At 46.1% G+C, this 23,872-nt stretch overlaps 1 protein-coding gene across 1 annotated transcript in view; it reads left to right on the top strand.

Moving 5' to 3' along the window:
- Positions 1–1,524: 1,524 nt before the first annotated feature.
- Positions 1,525–23,872, top strand: part of ARF3 (ADP ribosylation factor 3) — a 45,523-nt gene continuing 23,175 nt past the window's right edge. Inside the window, exons 1-2 of the mRNA XM_040425523.1 lie at positions 1,525–1,598; positions 20,280–20,476. Of these exons, the coding sequence (XP_040281457.1) occupies positions 20,329–20,476 (148 nt within the window). The 5' untranslated portion in view covers positions 1,525–1,598; positions 20,280–20,328. The remainder of the gene's footprint in view (positions 1,599–20,279; positions 20,477–23,872) is intronic.

Genomic DNA, 23,872 nt, shown 5'->3' with positions numbered 1-23,872 from the left:
GGTGGTGGTGGTGGGAGGCAGCTTTCAACTACACAGATACAGTTGAATACTATGATGAAGCAGGAAGATGTCAGCTCCCTCCTGCACCATTCAACCTGCCACCTATGGTTTGCCACTGGTAGGCGCAATTAAATGACATTATTGTGCCTGCTGCACCTAGCCAGTAGACAGACTGAAGCAGATCTGCGCCCTTCGTCATGGGTCCGTGGGCTACATATGTATTCATTTTGGATGCTAAAGAGGCACCATACTGTGCTGGGGGCAGATAAAGGGACACTATATTGTGTTGAGGGCAGATAAATGGGCACCATATTGTGTTTGGGGTAGATAATGGGAACCATATTGTGTTGGGGGCAGATAAAGAGGCACCATGTTGTGTTAGGGGCAGATAAAGGGGCACTAGTTTGTGCTGGGGCCACATAAAGGGGAACCATATTGTGTTGGGGCAGATAAAGGGGCACTGTATTGTGTTGGGGGCACTGCATTGTGTTGGAGGCACATCAAAGGGCATCATATTGCGTTGGCGGCAGATAACGGGTCACTGTATTGTGTTGGGGGAACATAAAGGGGCACCATATTGTGTTGGGGGGCAAATAAAGGGGAACCATATTGTGTTGGGGGCAGATAAAGGGGCACTATTTTGTGCTGGGGCCACATAAAGGGAAACCATATTGTGTTGGGGGCAGATAAAGGGGCACTGTATTGTGTGGAGACACTGCATTCTGTTGGAGGCACATCAAAGGGCATCATATTGCGTTGGCGGCAGATAACGGGTCACTGTATTGTGTTGGGGGAACATAAAAGGGCACCATATTGTGTTGGGGGCACCGCATTGTGTTGGAAGCACATAAAGGGGCATCATATTGTGTTGGTGCCAGAAAAGGGGTACCATATTATGTTGACAGCAGATAAAGGGGCACCACATTGTGTTGGGGGCAGATAAAGGGGCACTGTATTGTGTAGGAGGCACATAAAGGGGTATCATTGTGTCAGGGGGACATAATATTGTGTAGGTGGGCACATATTAGCGGTTTGATGGGGTGGAGATTAGCGGTGCAATATAACTTTGCCCCTGGTTGGATGAAGGGATCAGGTTCTGAGGAATAATGTTGAAGGGGTGAATGGAGAAAAGTTTACGGAAGGTGATAGGTCTCTCTCCTCAACAAGACTCGTTTTTAGGATGAAATGATGGTTGTTAATTATTAGCTATGAAGTGAAGGCGTTATACAGGGGACCACATGGTCACAATGACTTCTGCTGTCTTTCATACAATACTACATGAAGCAGGAAACCTGCTGCCGGGTACTGGTGTTCTGTGTTACAGCTCTAATGGATGTGTGGGTGATTTCTTTTAGACATCAGGGCTTCATGTGAGGACCAGGCCTCCTGCCCACTCATTCCTGCAGCAGAATGGAAGAGAGCGCTGCTGCATCTGTTGCCGTGGAGACCACGCGAATTCTCGCGAGTGTTTCCCGCAGCGCCGATAGAGAAACATGGAGAGGCTAAAGAGAAGTCTCGCGACACTTGGGCAGGTGCTTCCGGTCGGAGAGGATAGAAGAGTCGCTGCGGTAGGTGAGGGAGAAGAAGGAGAGGTGAAGGTAGGTGCTCGAATTGACAGACATGGGGACGAGTCATCGATATGGCAGCGTTCAGTGTCTGTTTCTTCCATGGATTCAGAGTAGGGATGGATGTGTGTGTCGCCCACGCATGGAGCACAGGCTGTAGCCTCCATCTTATGAGCACCTAGTACCATTCTGCAAGACGCGAACACCACCATGACAGGAGCCCGTATCCCGCACACGTAATCCACCCGTAACCTTGTGAAGGAATACCGAGGGCACAGCCTGCCTCATGGGTGACGGTGTGCCTGCCAGTGACTAGTGCAGATGCCACATCACTGTGCCCTCCTGTCACCTGTGCCCTCCTGTCACCTGTGCCCTCCTGTCACCTGTGCCCAGGCTGTGCTCTCCTTTCACCTGTGCCCTCCTGTCACCTGCTCCCAGGCTGTGCCCTCCTGTCACCTGCGCCCAGGCTGTGCCCTCCTGTCACCTGTGCCCAGGCTGTGCCCTCCTGTCACCTGCGCCCAGGCTGTGCCCTCCTGTCACCTGCGCCCAGGCTGTGCCCTCCTGTCACCTGCGCCCAGGCTGTGCCCTCCTGTCACCTGCGCCCAGGCTGTGCCCTCCTGTCACCTGCACCCAGGCTGTGCCCTCCTGTGACCTGTGCCCTCCTGTCACCTGCGCCCAGGCTGTGCCCTCCTCTCACCTGCGCCCAGGCTGTGCCCTCCTGTCACCTGCGCCCAGGCTGTGCCCTCCTGTCACCTGCACCCAGGCTGTGCCCTCCTGTGACCTGTGCCCTCCTGTGACCTGTGCCCTCCTGTCACCTGCGCCCGCCCTGGGCGGTCCATGTCACCTGGAGGCCCTGGACGTGGTCCTATCAGTAATCGGCACTTTACCATCATTCGTGTATGTGCTCCTAGTACTGCTTTAGTATCTTGAATGTCTTGTGTAAAGATCTGCTATTTATTGTATGTTCTAGTAAGAACACCAGAACAGTTGATGAACCTGTGCCTGAGCCGTCCGGGCCCGAAGGAAACCAGTTACACTGGTAGAGAAGCTTCTACGCTAAACTTCCAGTTTAATATAACGGAACGGACGTGTGCAAAAGGAAAGCTGATCACCTGACTGGAAGGTGCGGATGGAGAAGTAGTCTGCACACGATTTGTCATAGGGAGTAGTAGTCCATCTCTGGAAACCTACTGTAGGGGGAGATTTATTAATGTGGGTGTAATTTGCGCCATCACATAGCTGGAGATGGAATTTATCAGATGTCGTACAGAGCATAATAAATAAGACGTAGTGCGGATATGTGACATTTTGACGACCGCTGTGACATTTTCCATCAGTTGCGGCGTTTTTACACCAGCTGGTGGGGGAATAGCAGGAAGCGACTTGTTAGCTAAAAGTTGCAATTTCACTTCCAGCATTCGCCTTTTCCCGAGTTTCCGCCTGTCTGGGGTATGCTTACAACATCGCCTGTATTTGAGCCTTTTCTGATGACACATTCATAAATGTGACGGTCCTAATGCCGCTTTATTAACCACGTCCACTCTTCGTGGCAGGTTACTGTTTTAATGCGAATCCTTTTTGGAGTTAACACTGACATTGCGCCAAACTTATCACATACCATTCTAATTTACATGTAATTTTGGTGCATTTTGAGTTCCTTTTTTGGCGCAGGTTGGTTGATAAACCTGCCCCATTGTGCCAAGCAGCGCAGCTTGGGCTACCTTATTTTTCCTCGTCGTCAGTATGCAGACCTCCCATACTGTTTCAGCAAATGAAAGTCTTATTCTTAAAAATTAGACAATTTTCTAAGGGTACTTTCACACTAGCGGTTTTCTTTTCCGGCGCTGAGTTCTGTCACAGGGGCTCTATACCCGAAAAGAACTGATCAGTTCTATCCCCATGCATTCTGAATGGAGAGCAATCTGTTCAGGGTGTCTTCAGTTCAGTCGTTTTGACTGATCAGGACGGAGATAATACCACATATGCTACGGTTTTATCTCCGGCCCAAAAAACGGAAAACTTGCCTGAATGCCGATCCAGCATTTTTTTTCCATAGGAATGTATTAGTGCCAGATCCGGCATTCAAAATACTGGAAATGCCGCATCTGTCCTTCCATGCGCAGACCAAAAAAAAAGGTTAAAAAAATAAATGCTGGATCCGTTTTTCCGGATTCGACGGATCTGGCATTTCAATGCATTTGTAAGACGGATCAGGATCCTGATTAGTCTTACAAATGCCGTCAGTTGGCATACGTTTTGACGGATCCGGCAGGCAGTTCTGGCGACGGAACTGCCTGCCGGATTCCTCTGCCGCAAGTGTGAAAGTAGCCTAATATAGTTTCTGTATCAGTCCCTCGCTGCGATCAAATCATTGAATAGAAACCATCATTGTGTTCTTTCAGCTGTGATAACTGTAGTGCAAGTGTTACGAGCCAGGCACCTGGGTGTCCACCACATGACCACCGGGGGTAGGTTCTTACTGAAGTACTACAAGCAGAGATGCATTGTAAGATTAAATATAGTATAATGTTTAATGAGGGGACAGATAACCGTCTTTTGCTGAAACTGTAAAGTTAGTGTTCCTCCATTATGCCATATTACATCATGAAGAAACTATGTCTCTTATGGGTTAAACAAATATCTCTCCTGTCCCTAGAATCTGAAATGTATCACCAAGGATTTGCGAGTCTTAGGCCCCTTTCACACGGGTGAGTTTTCCGCGCGGGTGCAATGCGTGAGGTGAACGCATTGCACCCGCACTGAATCCGGACCCATTCATTTCTATGGGGCTGTTCACATGAGCGGTGATTTTCACGCATCACTTGTGCGTTGTGTGAAAATCGCAGCATGCTCTATATTGTGCGTTTTCCACGCAATGCAGGCCCCATAGAAGTGAATGAGGCTGCGTGAAAATCGCCGGAATGCTCTATATTGTGCGTTTTCCACGCAACGCAGGCCCCATAGAAGTGAATGAGGCTGCGTGAAAATCGCCGGAATGCTCTATATTGTGCGTTTTCCACGCAACGCAGGCCCCATAGAAGTGAATGAGGCTGCGTGAAAATCGCAAGCATCCGCAAGCAAGTGCGGATGCGGTGCGATTTTCACGCATGGTTGCTAGGATGAAAGTCTATTCACTGTATTTTCCCTTATAACATGGTTATAAGGGAAAATAATAGCATTCTTTAATACAGAATGCTTAGTAGGTCAATTGAGGGTTAAAAAAATAAATAAATAAATAATTAACTCACCTTCTCCTGTTGATCGCTTAGCAGCCGGTCTCTTCTTACTTTTTTAATCATGAGCTGCCGGCTAATGGACCTGTGGTGACGTCACATCACATGGTCCATCACCGTGGTGATGGACCATGTGATTAGCTCAGTGACGTCACCACAGGTCCTTTGACAGGTCCTGAAGAAAAAAAGGAGACCGGCAGCTATGCGATCAATTGGAGGAGGTGAGTTAATTTATTTTTTAACCCACAATTGACCTTGTACTATGCATTCTGTATTCAGAATGCTATTATTTTCCTTTATAACCATGTTATAAGGGAAAATAATTACATCTACACAACACCGAACCCAAACCTGAACTTCAGTGAAGAAGTTCCGGTCTGGGTACCACATTCAGTTTTTTATCATGCGCGTGCAAAACACATTGCACCCGCGCGATAAAAACTGAACAACGGAACACAATCGCAGTCAAAACTGACTGAAATTGGGTACCTACTCGCGCGGGTTTGCCACAATGCATCCGGAACCTAATCCGGACACGCTCGTCTGCAAGGGGCCTTATACATTGTAGCACATCCTCAGCTGTGAACAGATGTAAACCCATAAACTGAACTGCTAGAAGGTGAGAAATTGACACAAAGTTCTATAGCTTTTCATTACACAGTAGTGATTATTTATTTAGAGCTCTACAAAAAGGGGTTTGCCATTCCTATAAATAAATTTTTATATGCCCAGAGGTCCCCAACCCTCCATATCTTTGCCCCGCATACCTTATTCATGTCTGCATTTTCCTGCCCCTGTTCTCTGCATCACTGCATCCTGGCCGGATGTTTACATGCAGAACTTCCTGTTTTCATCAGCTTCCTGTTGGATCTTGTTAACAAACCCAGCATGCTTTGCTCTGTAATGTTTCTCAGGGCTTGCTACGCCTAGCTAACATGGAGAGGGGAGATGAACCTTGTGGCAGGTGAAGCAAGCCCTGAGAAACTTTACAAGCAAAGGATGCTGGCTTTGGTAAGAAACTCCAACAGGAAGCTGATGAAAACAGGAAGTTCTTCATGTAAACATCCGGCCAGGATTCAGTGATGCCAAGAACAGGGGACATGAGAAACACGCATATGGGGCAAAAATCCATTGTTTGGGTTGCTCTGGGCAGTTAAAAAAATGTATTATGGCACTGGAGAACCCCTTTAAGACTGTGCACACCTGAATTTACTTGATGTGGATTTTTCACTTGAATTTGCTCACAGATTTCGCTGCGTCTCACAAATCCGTAGCAAAATGCGCATGTTTTACATGCAAATTGTATTGGATTTGCCCTGAATTTCATCCAGTCCATTCCAAAAGATGAAATCCACAAAGGAAATCTGCAGAAAGTATTGACACTCTGAGTTCTGAAATCTGCTCCGTGAGTCAGTTTAAGCGTGAAATATTCCCTCAACGTGTAGGTGAGATTTCTGAGACTCTCATCCACTTGGCTGTTGAATTCATTATATACCTATCCATGGCAAATCTGCAGGTAATATGCAGCGTGTGCATGAGGCCTGAGGCTGTGTTCGCACGTGGCAGACTTGTTATAGAAATGTCTGTTGCTAAAAAGGAGTCCCATCCATCTGAATGCGGATGCTTGTCCCTGGATTTCTGCAACAAATTTGCTGTGTGAATTTATCCTTAAAGGGGTTTAACAGGATTGACTTATTATTATCATTTATTTATTTTTTATTCCCGTTGAACCTTTGAAGGAAAGAATGCTGACCTGCTCCCCTCTGCTTGGTTCCTGCTCCCTGATTTTCTGGCCGTCTTCACTGCGCTTCAGGGGGGAATCTAAAAAAATAAGTCAATGGACTGAGCCGGAAGCAGGCCGCTCCATCCACTGCGTAGCCTTGCTGGCATCCTGCCGCTCGGTGGATTCGGCCAGCAGTACAGTAATGGATATGGGGGCCTTTGGCATCAGCTTGAGTCCCATAGAAATAGATAGGATCTGGCAGCTGATCTCTCTTTTTTTCTTTTTTTTTCTTCCTTGTATATGCATGAAAAGCAAGTGTGAGGTCCCATCACAGCCTCCTGCCGTATCCCGTACCTGGATATTTTCAGAAATTCTGCCAGATGCCGATGGCCACATAACACCACGTCTGGCATTGTTAAATTAATTCAGCATTTGAACATAATACCCTCGCTACATCCAGGTCTATAAATAATTGACTACCTGCCTGGATCTTGCTGGATCAGGGCACCATTCACACCATCTGTGCCAGATCTTAGATGCATAATTTAGAGCCTGACCAGGATGTATATTTTACAGCTCAGTCTGCTGCTCACTGAAGCCAAGAAGCAAAAATAAAGCAGTTTATCAGTAGTATACCATAAAAGATGAGTAAATGGATTTATCAGCGGTGCACCTATTGTCCCATATTTATCAGTACTATTACACTACACACTTTAACCCCTTAACAGTCCGGCTGACCATGCCAGTTTTCTTAGGCTACTTTCACACTGGCGTTTTGGCTTTCCGTTTCTGAGATCCGTTCAGGGCTCTCACAAGCGGTCCAAAACGGATCAGTTTTGCCCTAAGGCATTCTGAATGGAAAAGGATCCGCTCAGAATGCATCAGTTTGCCTCCGTTCAGTCTCCATTCCGCTTTGGAGGCGGACACCAAAACGCTGCTTGCAGCGTTTTGGTGTCCGTCTGACGAAACTGTGCTAAATGGATCTGTCCTGACACACAATGTAAGGCCTCATGCACACGAATGTATTTTGTTTCCGTATCCATTCCGTTTTTTTTGCGGATAGAATGCGGACCTGATCATTTCAATGGGTCCACAAAAAATGCAGACAGCACACTGTGTGCTATCCGCATCCGTATATCCGTTCCATAGCCCCGCAAAAAAAATATACCATGTCCTATTCTTGTCCGTTTTAGGCATTGATATAATGGATCCGCCAAAAAAAACAAACGGATGGAATATAGATGTAATTAGTTGGTTTTTTTTGCGACCGCAAAACACATACGGTCGTGTGCATGTAGCCTAAATCAATGGGGACGGATTCCGTTTTCACTGACACAATCTGGCACAATAGAAAACGGATCCGTCCTCCATTGACTTTCAATAGTGTTCAAGACGGATCCGTTTTGGCTATGTTACAGATAATACAAACGGATCCGTTCGGAACAGATGGATGTGGTTGTATTACCTGAACGGATCCATCTGTGCAGATCCATGACTGATCCGCACCAAACGCGAGTGTGAAAGAAGCTTTAGTTGTGAATGCGGTTTTACCCAATACGTTTATTTTCCATGGTGAACAATTTAAAAAAACACACAGCTGCTCTCTGTTCTGGAGATAGGAGGTGGTCCCAGTAGCGATATGCCATCAGCGTCCAATATGGGAAATATCTCGTTAATCCAGGCTGCACTGTTACACCGCTCCAGATCAGTGCGGGAGCCTGGCAGTGATTGAAGGCAAGCTCTCACTGTAATGGCCTCGATCACAGATGACTCTGATCCTAGCTGTTTAACTGCCTTGATGCCACAGTCAGTAACGGAATTGCAGGGTGCCAGTGCATTGCCATGGCCTAACAAATGCCTCAGGTCTGCCATGATTGTTGTATACCTATCAGGGTGGATAAAAATCAATGATTTGTTTAAAAAAAAAAAAATGCTTTTTGAGGAAAATATATTACCATCCAAAGGTTATTCCATCATGAAATAAAGATTAGTTTTTATAATTATGTAGAATAAGGCTGTATATGTTTAATTATTTGGGCAAATAAATTCCATTAATCCATTCACAATGTCAGGCTCTTCCAGAGGTTTTTGTAAGATTATTGGGCAGTTTCTCTGCCTACAAGATATTAACACAGATGCTTGGTTTACTTTTGCAGTTCTCAAAACTGAATTTGACTCAGCAGAGATCACATGCCTCTTCTTCACAGCAAAAATGTTATAACATGAACAGAGTTGAGAAAAAGACCTTAATCCTAACTTCTACAAACCTATGAATACAGAATCAACCTAATCAAACTAATATGAAAAGTTGTTATTCTAAAAATCTTCATCTACTTCAGTGCTTCTCAAATAGTGGGGCGCGCCCCCCAGGCTCCGTAAAGGGGGGCTCGTTCAGGGCCGGCCTTTGGGGTGTGCGAATTTCTTCTGTATAATGCCGGCAGGCCGGCGCGTCCCTCAGTGATGTCACGTGCCTGCGCCGCCTGCTTTATGAATGAAGCAGGCGGCGCAGACAAGTGACGTCACTGAGGGACGCGCCGGCCGCCTGCCGGCATTATACAGAAGAAATTCGGATATACGGTACTATTAGAAGTAGGGATCGACCGATTATCGGTTTTGCCGATATTCAGGATTTTGAACGTTATCGGTATCGGCATCTATTTTGCCGATATACCGATAACGTATGGGGAACACAGATCGCGCTTTTCTCAGCGCTCTCCGTGTTCCCTCAGCAGCACAGGGGAGAAGGAAGCAGTGTCTCCCTCCCCCTGTGCTGCTGCTGCCGCCAATGAGAGGAGAGAAGACAAGAGGAGGGGAGGGGCTGTGGCCACCGCTCCACCAATGAAGATGAGTCTTCATTAATTCATATACAGGTGGCGGGAGCTGGCCGCAGAATCACATAGCCGGCTCCCGACCTCTATGAGCCGTAGCTGCGGTCCGCGGTAGTTAACCCCTTAGGTGCCGCGGACCGCAGCTACCGCTCATAGAGCTCGGGAGCCGGCTATGTGATTCTGCAGCCAGCTCCCGCCTCCTGTATATGAATGAGAGACTTATCTTCATTGGTGGCGCAGTGCGCCCCCCCCCCCCCCCAAGCCCCCCAGTATTAATCATTGGTGGCGCAGTGCGCCCCCCACCCCCATCCCAATAGTAAAAACATTGGTGCGCCCCCCCACCCCCAGTTTTACTCATTGGTGGCAGTGGCCACAGGATCCCCTCTCCTCTGATCGGAGCCCCAGCAGTGTAAGCCTGGGGCTCCGATCGGTTACCATGGCAGCCAGGACGCTATTGAAGCCCTGGCTGCCATGTTCAGCTCCATGCTGCTGTGTGCACAAAGCAGCAGGGACAGTGTGAGCTCCTATTCACCCTGATAGAGATCTATCAGGGTAAATAGGACAAGGGTTCTAGTCCCTAAGGGGGCTAAAAGTTAGTAAAACAAAAAAACACAAAAATATTAAGTATAAATGAAAAAGATTTACAAAAAAAAAAACATATACACGTTAACAATAAACATATTAATTTTCAGCAGATTTGTGTAGGATTTTTTATTTTTTTTTTCAAAAATGAAAATTCCCAGAATATCGGTATAAATTATCGGCTATCGGCCTGAAAATTCACAAATTATCGGTATCGGCCCTAAAAAATCAATATCTGTCGATCCCTAATTAGGAGTGAGGGGGGCATGTTTAATAACTTTAAACGGCGGCGGCGGGCACACGGAATCTGTGGATGGCACAGTTAAGGGGTGGGGGTCTGTGGATGGCACTGTTATGGGCTGGGGGGGGCACTGTGGATGGCACTGTTATGGGGTGGGGGGGTCTGTGGATGGCACATATATAACAGTACCAGCCACAGATCCCCCCCCATAAGTGTCCGTCATCCACAGATCCCCCCATAAGTGTCCGTCGTCCACAGATCCCCCCATTAGTGTGTGTCCGATCTACATTTCTTTCTTTTTTTATTCTCTTATACGTTAATAAGGATACAGTGTTATGCAGAGGTGTACTTATAACAATTTTATAGACAAATGATACTATTTACAGTCGCGCGGGGGGCGCAAAATGTTTTCTTCTTCCTAGGGGGGGCATGACAGAAAATAATTGAGAAGCACTGATCTACTTGCATATTATAAGTTATACCAGCAAGAATTAGTCTTTATGTAGAAAACTATGATTTAAATCAAGCCTTACTGACTAGTGATTTAAATCAAATCCACCCTGATACCTATTAGACCGTGCCACAGAATCAGCCTTAGGGCCCACACACAACAGCTTTTGGTGCTGTTTTTGATGCGTTTTCTGCGCCAATAAACAGCTATAAAAAGCCTCCCATTCATTTGAATGTGTGGCAGAAGTTGCTTTTATTTCCACACTGAAAATAACAGCATAGAAAAAAGAAGCAGCGTGCTCTCTTGTAGTGAAATCCGCACTTTTTCTCCTATTGAAGTGAATGAAACCCCCCCCACCAAAACCGCGCAGAAAATCTGTGCATTTTCAAAATCTGTCGTGTGACAAATCACTCCATCCTGTCTTTAGATGCCGCAAAGGCTTTTGACAGGATGGAGTGGTCTTTTTTTGTGGGCTACAATGTCTCAATTTGGTTTGGGGTACATATTTATGGAAATGACTCAAATGCTATATGAACAGCCGTTAGCATGTATTAATATCAATGGTATTAGTTCTTCTCCCGTTAGGATGCGACGAGGGATGAGACAGGGATGCCCCCTTTCTCCTCTTCTTTTTGCCCTATTTATTAAACCGTTGGCCTGTAAGATCCGTTTAGATAACCGTATAGACGGCTTCGGGGTGGCGGGAGTGAGCGATAAAATAAGCCTATATGCTGATGATGTGATTCTGTTCCTGGATCAGGGATAGAAAATTCTCCCTTATGTGATGGCAGTAATAGAGGATTTTGGTAAATTATCGGGTTATTTGATTAACTGGACTAAGTCATCGCTCCTCCCCCTGAACCATAAGGCCGTAGATGAGGGGAGTGGAGTCCGCATTCTTGCTCCTAATGATACTTTGGACTATTTGGGGGTTAAGATTGGGGTTCCCATAAATAGGTTTTATGAGCTTAATTTGGCCCCGGTTTTGAATAAAGTTAAGTCTAAAATATTGGCAGAAATTGATATTGGCACAGACAGATCGAATAGCATTGGTTAAAATGATTATCTTGCCTATTGTGATGTACCCGATGTGTGCTTCCCCTGTTTGGATCGATGATATCTTTTTCCATAGATTGGAGACTCTTATTAACGATCTGATTTGGGGAAGGAAGAGCGTGCGTATAAAGCAGAGATATTTATGGTGGTCGGAGTCAGAGGGCGGGTTATCATTTCCTTTTTTTCAAGGATATTATCTATGTGCACAGATTCAGCGATGTTGTAACTTGCACGATATTTGTCGCAGGTTATGGATAAACCAATAAAGAATATCTTTACATGTTTGGAATCTGGGTATATGGGATTGAGGAAGTCCCTACTGATCCCTTGGACCCTACAGAGGGTTTGGAATAAGCTTAAAGGGACACTGACAGGCCAAATCAGCATATATAGTTAGATATATGACATTACAGGTCTTATAGAGTCTTTTAAAAGCATATAAGTATCCCCCCTGTCCACCTTATAAAGAGCGAAATATAAAGTTTTATAACCTGCTTGTCCGGTCAGCAATCTGCCCAAGGGGCGGCGTTTCATGTGAAAATGCGCCCAGCCAGCCTTCCCAACTGCCGTTCTGAAGCCCCGCCCAGCTCATCAATATTCACTTCGCTGGGCGGCGGCTAGAACTCTCCCCAGTCCCGATCCTGCGCATGGGCAATTCAATCCTCTGGGCATCGTTCATGCCCAATCTTCTGCGCCTGCGCCCCGCCGTGGTTAGATCGCGCATGCGTACACACACAGCCTGCCTGCGTCTTGGAGGCAGCTGCAGCCTCAGCCTCAGCCATGCACTGTTCAGAGCAGCGCTTCAGAGCGCTGCTCACTCACATCGTCAATGGGGTTAATAGTGCGTCCCAGAGGATTGAATTGCCCATGCGCAGGATCGGGACTGGGGAGAGTTCTAGCCGCCGCCCAGCGAAGTGAATAATGATGAGCTGGGCGGGGCTTAAGAACGGCAGTTGGGAAGGCTGGCTGGGCGCATTTTCACATGAAACGCCGCCCCTTGGGCAGATTGCTGACCGGAGAAGCAGGTTATAAAACTTTATATTTCGCTCTTTATAAGGTGGACAGGGGGGATACTTATATGCTTTTAAAAGACTCTATAAGACCTGTAATGTCATATATCTAACTATATATGCTGATTTGGCCTGTCAGTGTCCCTTTAAGGAGATTCTAAAAGTTTCCTCTCCTTTTGCCTTCACCCCTCTGTGGGAGAACAGGAGTCTGGTGGAATTCTTCAAAATCACAGATTTTGTTTACTGGTTATGTAAGGGGTTTGTCAATGTGAGTCACCTTTTTTTCTTCGGGACATTTTAAATCGTTTTTGGAATTTAATTTCACTGATAGCTACGTTTAAAACACATATATGAGGCCTCTAGGAATAAAGGCTACATTTTTCCACGAGAGAATTTATTCTTTGATTATTGTTATGCCCAGAAAGATGAGAAGGTTAAGATATCTAGATTATACGGGAAACTCCGAACGGCATTGGCAACTGTAACACTCTTTAAAAGCCCAAGTAAGTGGGAGCAAGAGTTGCATTGCCCTCCACTACAGTGGACCAGCATTTACAGAAATGTAAGAAAGGCTACAATTTCCAATGCTCACAGATTAATTCAATTTAAGATCTTGCATTGATTGTATTATACGCCAAAAATGCAAGCAAAATTCCCCCAAAATAAAGGCCGAGATTGCTGCTGCCCTAAATGCGGATATGTGAATGCGGATTACGGCCACCTACTTTGGAATTGTAGTAAACTAAAAAAGTACTGGGAACAGGTCTTTGTAACCCTACAAAAGGAGTCCTCTATGATATATAATCCTGGGATGTTGACAGTGATATTGGGATACTTTGCTCCAGAAATGGTAATCCCGGTCCGGGTCAGACAGATCTGGATGAGGGGTTTGATGGCGGCAAAAGTTATTCTAATTAAACACTGGGGCTCTGTCTCCCTGCCCTCGCTAAATAAATGGATCCTGTACCTTCAACAAATTAGAATGTTTGAGGATATGGAAAGGAAACGGAGAGCGGCACGTGTGACTGTTTAGCTATAATTAATACTGTAATTGTGGGTATATTTGATAGAGCTGTTCTGACGACAGCCAATCGGGGGGGGGGGGGGGGGGAGGTTATAGTTGTACTCTCTGTATATTAATTTTGAATCTATAGTGATATTTACAATTTAGGCAGGATCCTGCCTCTCTTTATAGGGTAGTTATTTGTTGCTTATAATGGCTACCCTGTGTTGATTGTCTTGCTTACAATAATGTACTGTTTTTCACTGTGTTTTAAAAAAAAAGAAAATAAATATTTAATAAAAATAAATAAATCTGTCGTGTGAACATATCCTAATAGCCTGTCACCATTGTAGTGATGGGCTGTAATGCATGGGTTTACAAGGTATATCAGTGTGTTTATAAGAGTAATGTCCCCTAGTGGGACTAAAAATAATGAAAGTTTAATAGAGTTTATAAAAAAATAAAAAAATTTCCTTAAAAAGTGTTTATTTTGTTAAAGTGGTAAAACCCCCCCCCCCCCCCACATACCCTTATATATGGTGTTGCCGTGTTCATCGCAGCCCATATAAGGCCTCCTGCACACAAAGGTGTGCGCTCCGTGGCCGTATTGCGGACCGCATTTGCGGATCCGCAATACACAGGTACCGTTCCGTGTGCATTCCGCATCACGGATGGGGACCCATTCACTTCAATGGGTCTGCAAATTCGGAGATGCGGAATGGAAGCACGGAACGGAACCCACTACGGAGTGCTTCCGTGGGGTTTCGTCCCGTACTTCCGTTCCACAAAAGATAGGACACGTTCTATCTTTTTGTGTAACGGTCGGATCGCGGACCCATTAAAGTGAATGGGTCCACGATCGGCTGCGGCTGCCCCACCGACGGTGTTTGTGCATTGCGGACCGCAGTACGACCTCGGGGCGCACACATTTGTGTGCAGGAGGCTAATAAAGATAACGTGTCATTTAAACCATCCTGTGAACAATGTAAAAAAATATTTTAACGCAAAGCAACAATAGAATGTTTTTCCTATTCAACCTCAAGAAAATAATAAATGTTAATAAGTCCCATGTACCCCAAAATGGTATCAATGAAAAGTACATGTCATGACCCCAAAGAACAAGCAACATACGGCTTCAGGAGCGCCACTGCCTTCTCAACCAACTGATTGTCAGGGGTCCTGGGTGTCGGAGGACCCCCACCGATAAGATACTTATGACCTATCCAGAGGATAGGTCATCAGTAAAAGAAAATCCAGGAAAACCCCTTTTACTGCTCGGCTGCTGGGGCTGTCAGCCTCTTGTAAATATGCCTCTTGGTCAGTCACTAACAAGGTGATCAGAGTAAGGGCTTGTTCTTCCGTGGGGTTCCGTTCCGCACCGCTCCGGATTTGCGGACCCATTCAAGTGAATGGGTCCGCATCAGTGATGTGGGATGCACACAGAACAGTGTCCGTTTATTGCGGTTCCGCATATGTGGTCCGCAATACGTAAACGGAACCCATATGTTTGTGTGCATGAGCCCTAAGAGTTGGACAGTAGTGGATGTTGGGCAGGGGGCCTGAGGTTAATTAGACCCTGGGATGGTTGAATGCACAGCAGCCAGGTAATAGTAAAAGTCAGATACACCACGTTGGACTGGATAATCCTGTATAAGTCCGATATCGCTTGCCTAAACCTGGCTGCTGTGCTGTATGTACATTTACCCCTTCCAGGATCTAAGTAAGGGCGACCTAAACCTTTGGTGAAACCACAATTGGGCAGCAGTGCTTATCAGATGCCCTATATTGTCTGGTTTCAGCTGCTTTGTTCGGCTTCTCAGTACAGATCCCGTGTACCTTCCGTGGATCCGTAGTCTGCATGCTGGGAACGCCGAATAGGTGAAACTTTCTGAGAAGCGTGGCTGCATGATCGCATTTTCACCATAGGTTCAGGTACCCTTTAACTCTTGGCCCATAGCCACCCAGGTTCTTATTTTATATGCCTCACTAGGCTAAAAGTACTCCTTTAGAGTATTTTTACTTTTCTAGGGTACTGATGGCCAGACAGAGGGATCTTGCTGTCATATACTTTAGATGCACTGGTTGCTATTGACCATGACATCTAAGAGGTTAAACTGCCTAGGTCAGCACTTGCTCCAATCCTGGCAGTTGCAGCGGGAAGCTGGCTGTGTATTACAGCTCAGCTCACACCACAGTTTAGTGAGGAAATTAGGCAGTGCCCACAATATCCATCATGGTGGGGGAACAAGCGGATATATCAGTCATGGGTTGTTAAGGGGTTAATCCAGCAGCGGAAACAAGAATTACTTATCACTGAAGTTACTGAAAGGTAACCCGTCCTTGAAAAATGAACGGGCACCCGCATGTGGATCGCAGACCCATTCACTTGAATGGGGCCCGCGATCCGTCTCCGTACAGTAAACCCAAGGGAGCACTCTGTAGTGCTTCCGATCCGTGCCTCCCTTCCGCATTTCCCGGATTGCGGACCCATTCAAGTAAATGGGTCCGTGATGCGGAATGCACACGGTCGGTGCCCGTGTATTGCGGATACGCCGTATGCAGGCCACAATACGACAACGGCCAGCACACGGTCGTGTGCATGAGCCCTAACAGTGAGAAATAAAGTCAAGTTGTAATATATTTTCTGATAAGTATTAGACATAACACCACAGCAGCCGGGCGAGCAGAGGTTCTTCTGAGCCAGACGTAGAGATCACCTGTAGAACTGTGTGGGATCCAGTTGTCATGTGCCATGTGTAGATGGCCTTGTTCTGTATAAGCGCCACTCTCCTCCCATCGCATCCCATTCATCTTACCAGGACTGAATACAGTTATTACTAGAGGTAGTCTGCACACTCCGCTGATACCACATTGTAAACACCACTGGCTCCTTCTTCAATAAATGTTTATATAGGCTGTCCTGATATATGGAACAGATAAATTCTGACCCAAGCAGAGTCTGATGCACACAACACCTCCGAAAACTATCTACGTGCAGAACTGAAGAAACAAAAATCTCATCTATAAAAAGGGAGTCTGTCAGCTGCTTTTTGCTTTTAAAAGGGGTTACTCAGAAAAAGATATTGACCTATGATGATGTATACACGCAGTATACACGCAGTCTTACCCTTCGGGCCTCAATGCGCTGTAAGTATGTCTTTGGAGTGTGGGAGGAAACCAGAGTACCCGGAGGAAACCCACGCAAACACGGAGAGAACATACAAACTCCATGCAGATGTTGCCCTTGGTCGGATTCGAACCTAGGACCCCAGCGCTGCAAGGCAACAGTGCTAACCACTGAGCCACCGTGCTGCCCTCAGGATAGGTCATCAACATCAGATCCGTGCCGATCAGTTGTTAGAAGAGGCCAGTGATGTCACCGTACATCGGTCACGTGGCCTAGTTACATTCACTGCAATGGGGCTGTGATGGTAAGCTGCTGGTAGCATGCATCACCCAACAGAGCTCCGCTGAGCACAGTGGCTACCTAAAACAGCTGATCGGCGGGGGTCCTGGGACCCAAACACCATTGATGTGATAATGATGACCTATCCTGAGGATAGGTCATCATTATCTTTTCCAGGATAACCCCGTTAACTTAAGCAGAGTAGGGCTGGTAGGGCTTTCAGAAACATTTAGGCCCCTTTCACACGGGCGAGAATTCCGCGCGGGTGCAATGCGTGAGGTGAACGCATTGCACCCGCACTGAATCCGGACCCATTCACTTCAATGGGGCTGTGCACATGAGCGGTGATTTTCACGCATTATTTGTGCGTTGCGTGAAAATCGCAGAAGGTTCTATATTCTGCGTTTTTCACACAACGCAGGCCTCATAGAAATGAATGGGTATGCGGATGCGGTGCGATTTTCACGCATGGTTGCTAGGAATTGATAGGGATGAAAGCAACCCTGGACCACATTAACGTGTATTCCCTGTATTATTTTCCCTTATAACATGGTTATAAGGGAAAATAATAGCATTCTTAATACAGAATACTTAGTAAATTGTAGATTGAGGTGTTAAAAAAATAAATAATAATTAACTTACCTGTTCCAATTGATAGTGCAGCCGGCATCCTCTTCTTGCTCCTTCTTTCAGGACCTGCGAAAGGACCTTTGGTGACATAATCGTCGGTGACATAAGCGCAGGTCCTGCTGAATGAAGATAGAAGATTTCTATCCCGTCATCGAAGGTCCTTTTTCAGCCAGGTCCTGCAAGAAGAAGAAGAAAGAAGACGAGCCCGGCTGCGCTATCAAGTGGATAAGGTGAGTTACATTTATTTTTTATTTTTAACCCAACAATGGACCTTTTACTTAGCATTCTGAATTAAAGAATGCTATTATTTTCCATTATAACCATGTTATAATGGAAAATAATAAAATATACAGAACACCGATCCCAAACCCGAGCTTCAGTAAAGAAGTCCGGGTTCGGGTCTGGGTACCACAGTCAGTTTTTTTATCACGCGCGTGCAAAACACATTGCACCCGCGCGATAAAAACTGAACATTGGAATGCAATCGCAGTCAAAACTGACTGCAATTGCGTACCTACTCGCACGATTTTCCCGCGAAGCACCCGCATCCTATCTGGCCCTTACACATGACGCACATTTGAAAGAGGCCTTAAAGGAGTTGTGCCGGGTCTATAAGGTATACCCTATTCACAGGATAGGGGATAACTAGCTGATTGTTTTGGTCGGACCGCTGGGACCTCCACCAATCATGAGAACGGGTGTCCCCTTCCCACATTGTGATGGAACAGCTGGTCGTGCATGCACAAACTAAACAATTTTTTATAATTATGTCCCCTTTCCATAATAGTCAAGCGGATGTATAGGTTATGGTCGCCTGGGGCGGGGCTAGCAACTGCAGTGTGACATGTGGTGGCTTTTTTTAAATTTATTTTTATTGTTTTTATTGTGTCTTTATTTTATTTTTTTGTATTTGACACTTTATACTCCCTTCCTCCCCCCCCCCCCCTTCCCCAGGGGGTCACACAAGACCTTTGGGGGATATTTTTCTTTATTGCTGAATTTCTCCTGGAACTGGGGCCGACATGGTAGTCTCAGTTACAAAGGGAATACAAGTAGGAATACAGTCTCCAGAGAGGTTGTACAGCACTGTACAACCTCACTGCAGAGCTGATCTGGGTCTGCTAAGACACAGCAGCTCATGTAGATACCTGTCCCCTGGTGATCACATGACCAGTGGAACCAGAGCAGAAAGCACCATTGCCACTTTTTGATTGCTATGTGCAGCTCTTGTTGAGCACTTTATCTAGTGTAATGGGGAAGATAAAGATGGTGAAAACCCACCCCTGAAGGGGAGCCCTCTGTGGGGCTCTGAGGGGGGCCAAGCTGCATGATTAGCAAATGTCCATGAGATATGTGCTGACCGCCCAAACATATCTAGTCAACTGGTGGTTGGCAAGCAGATAATGGGACTCCCGTTCTTGTGATCAGACCCCCATGATCAGACACATAACCTATCCAGTGCAGCACTGCAGTGAAAATTAAGCATTACCTAGTTGCTTTTGAATTTATTGTGCTGCCTGTGTAATGCATTGATGTGCCAGGTTCTTTGTAGTCTGAGACACTTTCAGGGACGGACTGGGAACTTAAATCCACCCTGGAAAAAAACCTAATAGTGACCCCATGTTGTAGGGCGATCCAGATTGACAGAAGGCAGGGCCAACAGAAGTAGGCAGGACCTGCAATACTATAGTGCAATACAAAATACTGCCCTAGCAGAACCAAATACCACAGTACAGCACAAAATACTGCCCTAGCAGAACCAAATACCACAGTACAGCACAAAATACTGCCCTAGCAGAACCAAATACCACAGTACAGCACAACATACTGCCCTAGCAGAACCAAATACCACAGTACAGCACAAAATACTGTCACCTGCTTTGCACTACTGAACTGTATCGCTATCCTGAGGATGGTGATACAGTTAAATTCATGAGGGCAGCTCTCCATGAGGAGAGCTCGGGCATCCCTGGGCTTTGGCCCACCAGGAAATTTCCCTGAAAGGTCTATGGCCAGTCCATCCTGGAGCCACTTCCTGTGAATAATGGATGAGGGTCCTTTACAGTAAACCCCCAATTAGCTTTTTGAGTAATGTGTGTGCTAATGCAGATGTAGCAAACCCTATTTTCCTTCCGCTTCTGATTTGCATTTTTTGCGGATCGCAAAAGGACCCATTAATTTCTATGGGCCGCAAAAAATGCAGACGCACACAGATGTCATCCGTGTACCTGAACCGCAAATTATAGAACATGTCCTATTCTTCTCTGTTTTGCAGACAAGAATAGGCATTCTTTTCAATTGGACCCACGAAAAGTGGGGGATGCACACCGCAAAACGGATAAAGTCGTGTGAATGCCCCTTTCCCTCATCGTTCTGTAGGGTGCCATTGGGTGTTTTCACCATTTGCTGTGTAATCACACTTTTGTGCATTGGTTTTGTGCCAAAAAACTTTGACCACACCATGTGAATCTGCCCTTAGTCCTGACATTTCTGCAGCAGCCCATTTCTTGTATTCTGCTCTTCTTGGTTCATGTGCTTTATGTTGTTTCAGGGGAAGAGCACAAGCCATTAGCTGATAATACCATCCTGAGAACAGAGCCATGGGAAACATCTTTGGAAATCTGCTGAAAAGCCTTATTGGAAAGAAGGAAATGCGAATACTCATGGTGGGACTTGATGCTGCTGGAAAGACCACTATATTATACAAACTGAAGCTTGGAGAGATCGTGACCACAATCCCAACTATAGGTACGGCACATTGGACGCTAAATCTTTGTGTTTCGATATAAAGTGCACTTCATTGGCTGCGTAGTCCTAAGTTGAAAAATCATTGTCTTTGTAATAAAGCCTTGTATCAAATCAAAAATGTTGGCAAAATGGCAATGAATATGTAGTGTCTGTATGGTGAATCTGGCAGCACAGACCTCAGCATTAGGGTCCATTCACACGTCCGTTTTTTCTTTCCTGATCTGTTCAGTTTTTTCTGGAACAGATCTGGACCAGATCTGGACCCATTCATTTTCAATGGGTCCTGGGAAAAAACGGACAGCACAATGTGTGCTGTCCGTTTCCGTTCCGTTCCGCATGTCCGTTTAAATATAAAACATGTCCTATTCTTTTCCTGAAAAATCGGATCCTGGTACAATACAAAGTCAATGGATCCGCAAAAAACGGAAGACATTCGGATGTCATTACGTATGTCATCCGTTTTATACGGAATCCGTTCCTGGAAATGACATTTTTAATTTTTTTTTTTAAAGAAATCCAAACAACTTTATTTGCTTATTGAAATTTATACATGTTTCCGTTTTTTGCGGATCCGCAAAAAACGGATGACATACAGAAACATTTTCAGGAACAACGGATCCGCAAAAAACGGACAGAAAATCGGATTATAGAAAAATACTGACGTGTGAATGTAGCCTTAATCCAAGAGCGCTGTCAGATTCCTTCTATTCTGCTGAATGCTGATACAAACGTTTTTTGCACCCGTCCAGATCTGTGGCTGTGTTGCTGAGAAATCATGTCAATTCTGATATGCAAACGAGCTCTTTAGTGCAACGAGGGCAGCAGTCTTGCTCCTCGTCACCCCAAAAGCTCTGCCCGGTATCGTGGATAGCACCGCCCAAATCCCACCTGGCCCTGTGTTTCTGCTCATGTTCTGTCGCTTCAGGAATTGACGCACACGCAGTACAGCCCTGGTGCTTGACAGGTAACCACATTTGCAAATGATAACAGATTTGGACGGGGTCAGAAACGTTTGAACCCGCAGAACAGAAGGAATCTGACAGTACTCTTTATTTAATACTGAGTGTATGTGCTGACAGATTCCCTTTAACATATGTGTCTTTAGGGTACATTCACACGACCGTATGTGTTTTGCGGTCCGCAAATTGCGGATCCACAAAACACCGATACCGGCCATGTGCCTTCCGTATTTTGTGGAATGCACACTGCCAGCCCTATGACAGAAATGTCTATTCTCGTCTGCAATTGCGCACAACAATAGGACATGCTGTATCTTTTTTGCGGGTCCGTGGAATGGAAGCACACTGTGTGCTTTCCGCATCTTTTGTGGCTCCACTGAAATAAGTAGATCCGCATTTTGGAGAACGGACCTGTAAATACAGTCATGTGAATGTACCCATAAGGAAGTGTCACCAGAAAATTCACAGATAAACCAGTGACACTGCCTTGTAGGTCTATCTCAGCTGAATGTAATGATATCTTTCACTTAGGGTACTTTCACACTTGTGGCAGAGGATTCTGGCAGGCAGTTCCGTCGCCGGAACTGCCTACAATCTGAACGCAAACGGATGCATTTGTGAGACGGATCCGGATGCGGATCCGTCTCACAAATGCATTGCAATACCGGATCCGTCTTTCCGGTTGTCATCCAGAAAAAACGGATCCGGTATTTTTTTTTTCCACAGATTTAATGGTCTGCGCATGCGTGGACGGAAAGAACTGATCCGTTTTGCTGGAACACTTGGGGCCGGATCCGGCATTAATGTATTTCAATGGAAATGGTATTTTCTCCGGCCAAAAAAACTTAAGAGGGACTGAACTGATGCATCCAGAACGGATTGCTCTCCATTCAGAATGCATTAGGATAAAACTGATAATTTTTTTCCGGTATTGAGCCCCTAGAACGGAACTCAATACCAGAAAAGAATAACGCTAGTGTGAAAGTACCATTAATGATCCATTGCCTCATTCTGAAGAAATAGTGTTTCATATGCAAATGAGCAGTTAAGTGCACTGAGGGCAGGCCCAAACAATTCTGTGCACTTTTGCTCCTCCCACTTCTTTTGCCAGACCCTCCCTTTCCTTCTGGACTGACAGGTCCAGGCAAGTTGACTATGCAGGAACCTGGCCCTGTGAATCAAGAAGGAGAGGCTGCAGAGGAAGCAGAGTATCTTGAGCCACCCACTGTGCTTTTAACTCCCCATTTGCGTATGAATATAAAGTACTTTTAATACAAAATGAAGCAACTGATCCCTAAGTGAAAAGTATCTTTACAAGTGCATCTCAATAAATTTGAATATCATCAAAATGTTAATTTATTTCAGTAAGGCCTCATGCACACGACCGTATTTTTTTGCGGTCCGCAAAACGGGGTTCCGTTTTCCCGTGATCCGTGACCGTTTTTCCGTCCGTGGGTCTTCCTTGATTTTTGGAGGATCCACGGACATGAAAAAAAAGTCGTTTTGGTGTCCGCCTGGCCGTGCGGAGCCAAACGGATCCGTCCTGAATTACAATGCAAGTCAATGGAAACGGATCCGTTTGAGGTTGACACAATATGGTGCAATTTCAAACGGATCCGTCCCACATTGACTTTCAATGTAAAGTCAGGAGTTAATATACCATCGGATCAGAGTTTTCTCCAATCCGATGGTATATTTTAACTTGAAGCGTCCCCATCACCATGGGAACGCCTCTATGTTAGAATATACTGTCGGATTTGAGTTACATCGTGAAACTCAAATCCGACAGTATATTCTAACACAGAGGCGTTCCCATGGTGATGGGGACGCTTCAGGTTAGAATATACTAAAAGAACTGTGTACATGACTGCCCCCTGCTGCCTGGCAGGTGCTGCCAGGCAGCAGGGGGCAGCCCCCCCCCCCCCCCCCTGTAGTTAACACATTGGTGGCCAGTGGAGTGTACCGATCGGAGTCCCAGTTTAATCGCTGGGGCTCCGATCGGTAACCATGGCAACCAGGACGCTACTGCAGGTCATGTCACTTACCAGTAGGAGGAGCTCCCGGCCGGACGCAGAGATCGCAGCTCGCAGGTAAGTATAATGGTTCTACAAATTGCTAAGTAACCATGGCAACCGGGACTGCAGTAGCGTCCTGGTTGCCATGGTTACCGATCGGAGCCCCAGCGATTAAACTGGGACTCCGATCGGTACACTCCGCTGCCACCAATGATAGGGGGGAGATTTTAATTAGGAGGGGGAGGGAGGGGAGAAGGCCCACTGGCCACCAACGAGTTAACTACAGGGGAGGGAGGGGGGGGGCCCACTGGCCACCAACGAGTTAACTACAGGGGAGGGGGGGGCCCACTGGCCAACAATGAGTTAACTACAGGGGAGGGGGGGGGGGGCGGCCGCACTGGCCACCAATGAGTTAACTACAG

The sequence above is a fragment of the Bufo bufo genome, chromosome 3, assembly GCF_905171765.1.
Source record: "Bufo bufo chromosome 3, aBufBuf1.1, whole genome shotgun sequence".
Lineage (NCBI taxonomy): Eukaryota > Metazoa > Chordata > Amphibia > Anura > Bufonidae > Bufo > Bufo bufo.
This window is presented reverse-complemented; position numbering and strand designations above follow the sequence as displayed.